Source organism: Sebastes umbrosus, chromosome 14 (genome assembly GCF_015220745.1).
Source record: "Sebastes umbrosus isolate fSebUmb1 chromosome 14, fSebUmb1.pri, whole genome shotgun sequence".
Taxonomy (NCBI): domain Eukaryota; kingdom Metazoa; phylum Chordata; class Actinopteri; order Perciformes; family Sebastidae; genus Sebastes; species Sebastes umbrosus.
The window spans coordinates 17,443,395-17,456,160 of NC_051282.1; the positions used below are offsets into that span (position 1 = coordinate 17,443,395).

Genomic DNA, 12,766 nt, shown 5'->3' on the forward strand with positions numbered 1-12,766 from the left:
TCCCAGTAAATGGGGATCTTCAACTTTTCAAACATGTTAATGTAGGAATGAGGGGACATTTTAAATAAAAGTCTTGCCCAGTGCAGCTTTCAAATGTTACCATTGAAACTAATGGTTGCGTCAAGTTTTGCTTTGATATTCTTTAAATCTATATTCTTGTGGTCTCTTGCTACAACTCAATTTAATGTCTGACATGCTTCTCAACCTGATGAGAGACCCAGTCAACACGAGCACACACATCTCAGCACACATATACTGTATGTTTCACGATACACACCTCATTGCCATAGAAACTTCTTCCTCTGTCTCTTTTTGGCCCCTGTCCCCGTGTCCCTGGCGCCTCATTGGTGCTGATTGTCTGCTGAGCTGCTGCAAGAATTTCATCTAGTTTATCTGAGAGAAAAAAGACAGAAAGAGAGAGAGAGAGAGAGAGAGAGAGAGAGAGAGAGAGAGAGAGAGAGAGAGAGAGAGAGAGAAAAAGAAAGGGACATACGCCAATGAAACAGAAAAATGGACAGCAACAAAATGAAGGAAAAGTGTGGAAAGGGACACACTTGATGAAGGTGGAGGACATAGAGAGAAAGAAATTCAGGAAATGGCCACTGACAAACATACGCTCCCTTACTCAAAGCCATCTGATAGACTGTCCTCTTCTTCTCTGTAACTTGTGAGGATTCGAATTCTAAAAGAAAAGAAACTCAGAATAAGTCCAATAAGTGACCAAGTGGTGAGTGCCAAGTCATTTTGGACAGACATAAATACAATGCCTTAAGCGAGAGTGTACCAGAGCATACCTGATTTTTTTTTCCAAGGGGTAGCAGCTGGAAGGAGGACAAAAGGAGACTTAAGTTTTGGCAGGAGTGAAAGTGCGATAGCGTTGTTACAGTGAATACTAATCATATTCCCCGGAGCATGACAAACTGAGTCACCTCGCCAGGCTTTTCGATTTTCGAACGTACATCACACCCACATTTTGAGACAGCTGAAGCATGCACACTTATGTTACAGTAAATATGCTGCACACACATACAGTATGCTGCTGTTACTCTCTCTGACACACTTGAAAATATACACACACACAAATGTGGAATTAGTCTGAAACTGACTCCCACCTCTCTCCACTGTTAAATGGTTAAGATCCCGCCAGCAGTGAAGTGGGGACAAAGGAAACAAAGAAAAGACAGAGTTAGTGGTTAAACCAGTAAACAGTAAAGGGACAAGTCTACAGGGGAGTAAAGAGGAGGAATTAAAGGTGACCCTTTAGTGTTTGCATCCGCTGGTGTGAGTGAGCTTGTGTGTGTGAACTGAATAGGAATAGGGTTATCAACCATACTTATACTCAAGCCATTATATTTCATAATGTGTAGTTTATTGACCTTAATTAAACAGAAATAAAATGTTGATGTCCGATGGTTAAATCAAGCATAAAAGGGTTTTGAATTTGTCTTCATTTCATCTCTCACTTACAACTGCACTGCACAAATCCTTTAAAAAAATAAGCCATAATTTTGTCGAAACACATGTCCAAACATATTTAAACAACACTTGCGTGAAATTAGTGTCGGGAAAACAACAATTTGTGGACTTAAGTGCACCGCAGGATCATTTCCATTTTAATGTCCTTGTTATCTTGCAGCATGACTTCTAGGTGAACTGGGACACTGCACCAATCACAGAGGTGAGATAGTTTAATAGGCGTCACAGCTAAATGAATTCTAATGCATTAGAATAAGCATATGGTAGGGGCTGACATGGCTTCATCACACACTGTGCTCCTCTCACCTTGATCCAGAAGGAGGCAAAAGCAAAGATGATTTAAGTTATTTTAAGGAGTGTGGCTGCAAATTAAACACCAACATCTCACTTGGGATATTTATTGATAAATGCACTTTATATTGGGTCAAACTGACTCTTTCATTTACAAGTATAGCTCGCGATTTTTTAAGCCGATACTGATATTGATATTTGGGACTTTAAAAAAACTGATATATCGGCTGATAGTAATTTTCTTTAAAATCAAACACATAATTTAACCATACAATATTGATAGAGATCCCTTGGAATTTGTTTTTAAGATTTGTAACCAAGATACACACCAAGTGGGACATTTCAATCAACTTGTAAATGATCTTTGGTGGACAAACTCTGTAATTGGGACACTGTTTCTGAATTACCTCAAAACTGGTTTGGCATTTCTGTATTGAAATGTTTTATTACTAATCAACCAAAATATACACCGATACAATACATCTGCAATAAGCTACTATCGGCCTGGCTGATTTAGCTCTCGCACTGTGGCACTACATCTATATATCACTTCAATCGATTTCAATACCTTGGTATGATGATGATGAGGCTAGTCTCCACAGTTTTACTGCTATTTCTTTCTCAAAATGATGACCATATTTTCTCTAAAATCTTTGGCTTCCTTTTGCAGAGGATGTAGCGTTTTGCTTTTTTGCCATAAAACAATCCAGCAGATGTTGCTACCAAATCTCAACACCGTATTGTAAAATGTAAAATGGTTTAATTTGCAGCACCTTTAAGTTTGTTGCAGTGATACTTAATGTATTGAGATAATGAATACAGTATCACTGCATACATACAGTGCTAGCGGTAAGAGAATAGTGTTTAAAGTGAGCACTAATGGTGGAAGGGAGGTGGGTTGGGGGTTCAGGAAACTGGCACCAGTGTTTCAGACTGGGCGCTCATGCTTTGTGCTGGTCAGGTGAGGTCACACCACAGAGAGGAGGCAAGTGAGGGGAGGAGATGGGGAAGGAATAAAGCAAAGGGCTGATTTCTACACTCAAACTTTAGTCAGATTCTGACTTAAAGCAGCAGCAGGGCAGGACTCATGGTAGTTGCTGTTGTTTAGCGTTTTGGTCACTTTAAGTCATTGTAAGAGAAAGTGCTAAAACTAGATCTGAGACATTCCCCTCCCCTCCAGCAGCTCAACATGTCATCAGCCTTCATACATCATCATTTGCTCACTGGGCATGCTCCTAACCAGACAGCAGCGACGGCAAACACCGTAAACGTATAGAAAATATAATCCAATCACCAATAAAACACTGGCCAACGTTCTCATCTGCAAATGGGGGTGTTGACCCTCACCATGCACTCTCCTCCCACTATTTTGCCTCAAATAGAGATGGCATAAGCATAGCCACACATAATGCTGTTACCATAGCAACAGACCTGGAACAAAGTTGCTTTTTTTTTTCTTCACAAAATTACTCATCTCAATAAATTTATCCTGGGTGTGATTTCTTCCAAATGAATCAAAGACATTCTCAACAAAAGATATCAAGGACATATTTTGTCAACTTGCTCACTAAAACATGAAGACCAGACACTTAGCCATGATGTTTGTGGCACCCGGAAAACTCCTCTCAGGTGACGCCCATTCCCCCGCAGTGTTACCTTGGCAACAAATACTTGCTGAGTGTGCGTGTGTGTGTGTGTGTGTGTGTGTGTGTGTGTGTGCGTGTGTGTGTGTGTGTGTTGAGCAGAGGGGCTGGTAGACTGCTCTGTGGGCGCTGGGGTTAAAGCTGTGGGAGGGCCAGGGAGCAGTGGGGGTGTGCAGGGGGGTAAGAGGTAAGAGAGGCGGGCAGTGAGAGAGGGATCACAGGGTGGATGGCGACACTTTTTCTGGGTGGGGTTACCTGTAGTGGGGGTGCTGGAAGTGACAGTGTGGAACCTCTGAAAGAACAGTGAAATGCATTGAGACCGTCATCCATGGCGGTAGCCAACCTTCTTTTTTCTTTCCTTCTCCTTTCTGTCACTGAGTAACTATCTCCCTCTCTACTTTCTTGCTGTCTAAATTTAGCCTTAGCTCAACTCCCCTTCATACTTTCAGCATCTTTAGCAACCCCAACACTCTGGTTTCACACTGTTTCTATTATCCCTCATCACCTCAATCGATTTCTCCCCTTAACTATTTTTTTCTCCCCCTCTTCAGCTTTAAAGCGCTCTCTTTATTTGTCTACATCTCCCTGTCTGTCTGTTTGTCCATTCTTTGTAATCCTTCTCTTTTCACCCCCTCAAAAGTTTATCTAAGCCAAATTCTTACCCATCTCCTCCAGTTCTGAAGTCATGGATTTGGATCGAAGGGCGATAGCCGGAGTGTTTAGCCTCTTACTCTGCTGGGGGACTGGAAGGGAGGAAACAAACAAGACAGTGGTCCGTCAGGCTGTCCAAGACGAAGGTTCACAGCATTCACCTACAGTAGCACCCCAGGGCGCAGTAGATAGACTCTTACTTTTCTTTCTCGAACCCTCCTCCATGTCAGGGTTGCGGGTTACCATGACAACCTTGACCATGAGGCTGTTGCCACCTTGCCGGATCATGTTGACTACCTGTCGGTGACCAACCTTCACCACATTCTGACCATTGACCTGGGACAGACACAGAGACAGAGAGGCACAAAGAGTTTAATAACACAACTTATTGTCATTTTTACCATATTTTCTCAATTGTATTTACATTTTTCAGCATCATTTATGTCAATAAAGCAACTGGAATTGAAACTGACAGTAAAAGATCTTGAACAATAATATCTGCCAAATGATATGTATAAAAACAAATGTCACAGTATATGAAATAACAATGGATCCCAACTTAAAGTGACAATAGACAAGTTTTTTGCTTTAACTTATCATTATGAGGTAAATGTTGATTCCATAATGTAATGGCTATAGAATAATGACACCATCAGTGTTTAGATTTGTTCCCTACAAGCCTCGCTTTCACTATGCAAAATTCTGTCTGCCACCTGGTACGATCTCCCAGGAAAATGAAGGCTCCATTTACGGCACAAAGGAAATGTGTCAACCACTGCGCAACCAAAACAGGAAGAGGATAGCGCTTTTGTTTTCCCAGGTAGCCATCAATGGCTATCCCCAGGTAGTGGAAATGGAGGATGGTAGAACAACTGGAGTACTTTGTATTGTAATATTGAAAATCTGGTATGTGTGGCTGTTGCAGGACTGTAATAAACCCATCCAATCATTTCATTCGGCCCAAATGAAATGATAAAAACCGAGGTAAAACAGTGAACCTCGGACAGGCATTCACTCGATGGAGAGAGCTCTGGGATTGAGAGGGTTCCAACCCAACATTCAGGTGATATTCTTTCTACAAGCTCGGTAAATAACAAAACCTGCCTACTTATTAATACTACCGGGTGTTTTACTCTTCCTTGACCATTGCACTGTGTTGTTGGTAGTTGCTAGGCGCTGAAGAAAACTAAAGCGATCCGGTTGTTTTAGCAACATCAGCACCAACAATAATAATAATACTAATAGTAAAAGTTGTCTATTGCCGCTTTAATGAAGTCATATGTGCTTGACTGAAATATATATTACTTTAGATAGTTTTTACAGGTTGGTAGGAGTGAGTCAGTGAGACAAACCTATGAACTTTGGTGGAAAGTGAGGTCTTGGGCCATGGGACAAAAATATGTTTTTGGTGCAGATTAGGTGTGAATATAGACGTTTTATTAAATAAACGATTTTGAACAGAAAAGTTTGAACATTCAGATCCAGATGCAAAATATTTCCTAAAAAAATTCCACATTTAGGAGACTGTACACCTTTGCTGTCTAGTTCTGTATAGGTTCAGAAACCTCGACATAGAACCTGTCAGTGCTTTCAATTCCAACCCATAATGCAGTGGTAAATCATGGCAGCACCTCTATCAGAAAATCCCCCATCCTGAGACCGGCTCTCCAGGCAACGCCTCCCTCGTCCACCGACTCCAGGTACTGCAGGGCAGGGAAGGCCGGGGTGGGGGTGAACTCCTCGATAGGAGTCTGAGCTGGAGACACCATGAAAACATGAAAATGTATTATGCATGTGATACAGTATGATTAGAACTGCAATACCTAAATCAATGAGGATGTTTGTGTTTATTTCTTACCTTTGGCCCCTCTCAGCACAAAGCCGAAACCCTCGCTGTCTTTTTTCTGCAGAAGCACTGTCTTCTCCTTTATTATATAGTCACTACATAGAGAGAGAGAGAGAGAGAGAGAGAGAGAGAGAGAGAGTTAGAAATAACAAGACAAAAATGAAAAACAGAAGACAAGGAGGACATGTACTGTGCAGCCTTGCATGTCTGCATTTACCTCTCAATGGAGATGATGGGTGGAAAGTCAAGTTTTAAATTCGATAAATCACAACATTTATCCTGCTGGTGTCACTTTTCCCTTCCCCAACCACACCACTCCTCTCCAATGCTGTCTGCTTCCCACTTCCTGTGTCTCCCTCTGATGACATCACCACCAGTACTAGGCAGAAACTCATTTAAAAACTGGACCCCCTGTGTGTATATGTGGGTATTTATTTATTTTTATTTTTTTGCTTTGTTTGTCAGTTACTTATTTTGAAATGATAAAACATTTGTTGAGAGCAGTAATATTTCCCTCTCCTTTCTATTATTTATACATTGTTAAGCAAAAAAAGTGTATTGGATTGATATTTGTCTGTTAAAAATCTAGCACAGGACCCAAACGGCTGATCCAACTCTAATACAATGGACATGGTGCAGTTTGTTTGATTTATATTTCTAGTGTAGAACTGATCTTTACAACAGTGGGTTATTTTTATTTAGTTTTTTTATACACCTCTTATTTATCATTATCTATTCTTTAATTTCTCTGTTTATCTGCATGCTGTCTTTGTGCTGCTGTAACAACCAAATTTCAATAAAGGTTTATTTTTATCGTGTGTCTATGGGAAGCCTGATTTGACAGACATTTCATGTACCCTTGTACATGTTGTTTTATAGTAATCTATTATTATTATTATTATTAGAAGTATTAGTAGTAATACTAATAGTTGTAGAAGTAATATAAAGAATCCTATGTTCTAAACATTTTACAGGTTTCCTGAAATGAAGACAATACATTTCTGAAATTGAAAATTAATATTTCAGCGTGTTCAAATGTAAAAACTGAACATTGATTTTAAAAATATTTCAGCTTCAATTTAAAACTACTGCTACTATCAGTCTTGAAAATTCAAACTCCAACCAACACTAAATAGTAACTTATGCCACATTCCCTTACAGTACAGTGGTGACTGAGAGCAGTGTTTTGCTATGTCCTCACTTTACTGTATGTTTTTGACAGCGAGCCCAGAGACGATTTCTACCAGAACCTCAGTGAAGAAGAGATGCTATATACAGTATGATGGCGCTGCTTGTTGCCTCAGCAACAGCTCGATCTGGATGCAGGGAAACTTGCTTGGGTAGGACCACACCAAAGCCAAGCCATGTGATGGTACGCGAGTAGTCACTGACAGCAGAGAACAGACACTGCATGCTCACAGGTGGAGCTTGTATAGTGTAGTGTACTTTCTGTTCTGACCTGTGGCACAAACAGATGGGAAACATGCAACCAGTGGTTGAATGTAATTGAATATATTCACTCAGACAATTACTGTACTTGAGCACAAATTTGAGGTACTTGAGTAATTCCATTTTATGCCTCTTCATATCTCTACTCAACTGTATATCGGACGGAAATATTGTACTTTTTACACAATAACATTTATTTGACAACTATGGTTGCAAGTTACTTTTCAGACTAAGATTAAACCAGTGGTTCCCAACATTTTGGCTTGTGACCACTTACAAAAAGCAGTGTCTAGTTGAGGCCTCGTCATGTTTCAGATGTCTGTGAGTTGTTGGCCCTCCAACCAAAGAGACAAAATCCTTCTAAACTGCTCAAATGATTTTAGTTATTAAGTAACTGTACATGGCCCAAATAGGTATACATATCCAACAAAACACAAAAACGCAAAGATTAGAAAAAAAGTCAAAATGAATTTGTGTAGCAGAACTTTGTTTGTTTTCCTTCTTTCCTACCACATTAATAATCTCACAACCCCTCAGATTTATCTTGTGGCCCTTTGGAGGGCATATATAATAATATATTGGTCACAGGGGCCATTTTTCTGCAGAACGAGTACTTTTACTTTTGATACTTTAAGTACATGTGGCTGATAATGCTTCTTACTTAAATTCCATTAATGGATGACAGGATGTATATAGGACTTTAACTTGTAATGGAGTATTTTTACATTATTGTATTGATATTTCAACACAAATAGCGGATCTGAGTACTTCTACCTCCACTGTATGCAACTGTACAAGACAAGTACGGCAGACGAAATTGAATGACAATGTTTAAATTCACACACATTGACTGAGTTACTTTTAAAAACAAATGTGTAGCTACCATAGAAGGTGATAAAAACGCCATTAAAATCGTTGTTGTATGTGTCAATGACGAAAGGTTTTTTCTTGTCCTATTAGCTGCTAGTAGGACAAAAAAAAATTCCTTTTCTTAGTAACTAGCATGAGAGGTGAGACACGTCACACAAATGGACGCTCGGCCACTTCAGTTTATACCACTTTGGTGTGAAACGACACCACCTCTCAGGGCTGCTGACCTCTAACGGACTCTTTCTTGTTATGAATGGAAAGACCCTCCAAACAGCCATTCAGTCAGTCAGTGAGTCAGAGGGGTATATATACCATGTCAGCTGTAACATACTGTAACCACATGCTGATAATCCCAACGTGCACCAAAATAGTCCCAGCCCTCTCCATCTGTTCATCCCTCTCTCTTCTTCTCTTCACTGGCTTTTCTTCTTTTTACATTTTTCCATCCTGATGGCCCCGCCTACTCCATACCTCTCTCTCTGTACTGGCTTCCCTCCCTTGTTCTTCAAACTTCTACTCATTTTTTTCTAATCACATTTCCCCCTCATGATCTTTTTAATTCAGTCTATTGAGTGTATGATGCTCTCCACAGGCTGTGAGAGCCTCTCTGTCTCTGCCAAGGCTCCGTCTTTGTTATTCTTGTCCTCTTCTGTTCATCTCTGTTGTCCAGCCCAGACTTCAAACGCTATGAGGGACCGAGTGAATACATGAGCACATACTGTATGTACAAACACATTCACATAAATCTTAAGGTAGGACTGTGTAGAAGTACATTACTACTGGGAACAAGTAAGTAATATAAACATGGAAACACACACATCACATTCCCCTGTAGCTGTTAGTCTGTGTCTGCAGGCAACACAAGCAACAAGTCACTCCATGGAAATTGAGCATGTGTGCAGATAACAAACATATTGGCTCAGCAAACTTTACCATCAACAGCAGATCATATTTTTGCACTTGTTTCCCCGCTGATGTTGTTTAGTCTCAGAGTAAATATAATGAATTACTAATGCAATATAAGGATCCTAGTTTTACACAACCTTTATTTAAGTGACAACATGATGAAATGTCTCAAACACAACATCCGAAGAACTATTACATCCATCGCTGGGGCCGATGATAAACTTTGAAGTCTTGGTCTTGACTTTTTTATTTCAAACAAATGTGTCTGGTAACCAGTAATATGAACTCATCAGATTGAGAAACCACTATCAGAGGTAATACCAAAGCAGCAGAAAATGCAGAATATGCCTGACGAAAACTTTGAGGACCAGAGGACTCGGAGCCTTTTGTACAGCCAACAATCAGTCAGAGCAAAGTGACACTCGCAAAGCCAAGTCCTTCGTGATGTGAACAAATAATTAGGGCAACTGCAAGTGTCTTTCTTACAAATATTGGTCATTGGAAGATGTGTCAGATCATATCTGTCATGTTTATGTTGTACTACTTATCCTATATTCACTCACGGTGTCTGTGCGTGTAAGTGTGTCCACTCAGGGTTGCATAAATTGCAATAATCCCTTGAATCACATCCAACCAGCGCCTACAACTAACTAAGGCTTTGCTGTCTTCAAGGATGTCATCAACTCCAAGTGACATTAGCTGTGCCCCAGTTCAGTGGCTGGATCCTCTGAAGTCGGAATAATTTCTATATTAATGCTCTGAATCCCGTATATAGAACGCTTAAACTCATCCCAGTTTATCACTCATATTTACACTTTGTTGGGTGTTTGAGAGAAATTTCCTTGTGACAAACTTTGAAACTTGTTGTCTTTACAAATTGACACCCGAACACACCATTAGTTTTGTTCTTTGTGAGGCTCTGCCTCTGTTATTGAGAGAAGAGCAGGTTCAGCCCTTCAGGTCCACCGTTGAGGACTGCATCCTTAGAGGATCCAGACACTGAACTGGGATACAGTGATAGTGCCACACTCTGTGTTGACTCCTCAGTATTAGCGACCCAATCTTGTCATCAGTATCTTAGATGCAAACAACTGAGCTGGACAATCCAGCACAGCGTACAGTGAGTCTCAACTGCATATATGAGAAGCTGAGATATTAAACCGGTTTGGCCACGCAGGCTTCCATAGAGGTGTCAGAAAGAAGCTGGAACTTGTAATGCATGCTGCATCGTTAAAACTCCCTCACCATGCACTGTTTCCAATTTGTCGGCAGTCTCCCTCCCTCTCTCTCCCTCCCTCTCCGTCCATCTCTCTCTCTCTCTCTCTCTCTCTCTCTCTCTCTCTCTCTCTCTGTCACACACACACACTGGTAAACATACATCACGCAGGACACAACAACACATGCAATCAACCGGCCAACAGAGGAAGAGAAATGTCCCTGCCATACCTTTGTGTTTTTAATGGACAACAGCAAACACACCAGCCATATACACCAACACACATAAACATTAGGCATGCATGCACACAAACACGCAATCAATCTGCACATCAGTAAAAGCAGCAAGCATCACTTGTGCCGGTGCAGCATTGCTGGAGGACGTTTGTTCAGAGAGCGATTCAAAGCAGAGAGAAAGAAAACGACACACACACATGTTCATACAGCGAAACACAGAACGGCTGCACTGCTCATACACCGGGCTGTGCAGCAGCAGCTCTCATCCGTCTTCACACACATACATCACACACAAACACACGCACACACACACGCACACACACTCTCACATGGAGATGCACTGAATCAAACACATCCATCTGCAAGCATGCATTGCAACATCTGTCAGTCTATCTAATAGATCCTGCCCTGCCATCCATGATGTCCACATGCATGCATCCCTCCCTCCGCCCCCCATCTCCCCAAGCAACTGGAGGGAGAGAGGGAGAGAGAGGTAGTGGAGGGTAGGGGGGTATAAAAAGCCATGGCAGGTACCTGTAAATGAACCAGACGCTCCTATTCACAGGGCCGAGCGACGGCCAGGAAGAAGAGAGGGAGAGGGAGAGGGAGAGATCCTCCTCGCCGCATGCCCCCATCGCCATTTCCTCCCCTCCCTCTCCTCCTCCTCCTTCTCCTGCTCCTTCTCCTTCTCGTCTTCCAGCGAGACAGCAGCGAGCGCGAGCCGCGAGAGAGGAGGAGGAGAGGAGGAAGAGGAGGAGAGAGAGATGGAAGAAGGGAAAGGGAGAGGGCCGAGCTCTCCCAACCCCTTCATACTTAAGACAGAGAGAGAGGAGGAATGGGAGAGAGAGAGAGAAAGAGATGGAGATGGTTCATTGTGACTGCGACACAGAGAGAGAGAGAGAGAGAGAGAGAGAGAGAGAGAGAGAGAGAGAGAGAGAGAGAGTATTGGAGCAGGGGGAGAGGGAGGGGGAATAAGGTGGCTTAAGAAAAGGAGAGAGAGAAATTAGGCAATTTAGAGAGAGACAGTGAGAGGTGATTGGGTTTATTCGCAGGGGGTTTCATGCACAAACACACACATACAGTCCAAACATACATGCATTGATGCAATCAACTCTTATACAACCATGAACACCACATATACTTCCTTTTTTCTCCTTCCTTCATCCATTCTCTTCACTCCTCCACTTCCTATGGTTTGAATGTATAGTATTCACTCTGCCCATCCATCACTGTCATGATTTCCCATTCATAAAAGCGGATGTGACTGAGATAAGTCTTTGCTATACAGTCCTGTCTGAAATAATGAATTCAAAGGGAATGCTATGAGGGTCTTGAAGTTTAAATGACTGAACACGTATCATCATCAGCATGTGACATAATGATAAAAGACAAATTATTGTTATGTAATATTACAAATCTGACTTTGTGCAGATCCTTCTGGAGCCTCTGCTGCTGTCCTTCCCTCCTATTATTGACCCGCGTACCTTTAAATCACACTTAACTAACCTCACCCACCACATTTTTTTGCTTTCTTTCCAACCACTAACATGCACACACACACATGCACACACACGCATGCACACACACACACTATCGCCTCACATTTGCTGTAAACAAAGCATGAATGAGAGGGTAGAGCAAGGGAAAGAGGGGGGGAAGGAGGAGACGCATCGACGCAGACAGGAAGAGGAGAGAGGACAGAGAAACAGCTGGCGGGTGAGTGGCGGAAGGAGGAAGAGGAGGAGGAGAAGAAGAGAGAGAGAGAGAGAGAGAGAGAGAGAGAGAGAAGGGGGTGAGAGAAAGGGAGAGGTACAGATTCTCTTGAATAGGCACTCACATCATATCTTAGTCAGAGCCTCCTTCCACGTATGTCGAAGCTTTCCTCCGTCGACTTGCCCTCCCTCCCTCCTTCCTTCCCTCTCTACGTCTCTCTCTCTTGCCTCCCTCCTGCATTCGAGGACGATCACAGCTCTTGTCCCCTCTCTTCTCACATCTCTGCCTTTTTGTTTCTCTCCCTGCATGTCAGGCTATACCGCTGTGATTCTGTGTACAGTGTGTGTTTGTGTGTGCGTGCATGTGTGATGAGAGGGAGAGAGATAAAGAGAGGGCATGCAAGTAAGAGAAAGAGAAAGAGAGAGAGAGAAAGAGAGAGGGGTGGGGGGAGCAGGAGAGCAAACAATCG

General features: G+C 42.0%; 1 protein-coding gene across 1 annotated transcript in view; it reads right to left on the reverse strand.

Annotated features, from left to right (window-relative positions):
• The window catches only part of shank1 (SH3 and multiple ankyrin repeat domains 1), an 89,379-nt gene that overhangs the window by 14,597 nt on the left and 62,016 nt on the right, over positions 1–12,766 (reverse strand). Inside the window, exons 16-23 of the mRNA XM_037793230.1 lie at positions 5,920–6,002; positions 5,693–5,817; positions 4,262–4,397; positions 4,073–4,153; positions 1,113–1,121; positions 795–821; positions 626–682; positions 278–393 (exon numbers count right to left, since the gene is read on the reverse strand). Of these exons, the coding sequence (XP_037649158.1) occupies positions 278–393; positions 626–682; positions 795–821; positions 1,113–1,121; positions 4,073–4,153; positions 4,262–4,397; positions 5,693–5,817; positions 5,920–6,002 (634 nt within the window). The remainder of the gene's footprint in view (positions 1–277; positions 394–625; positions 683–794; positions 822–1,112; positions 1,122–4,072; positions 4,154–4,261; positions 4,398–5,692; positions 5,818–5,919; positions 6,003–12,766) is intronic.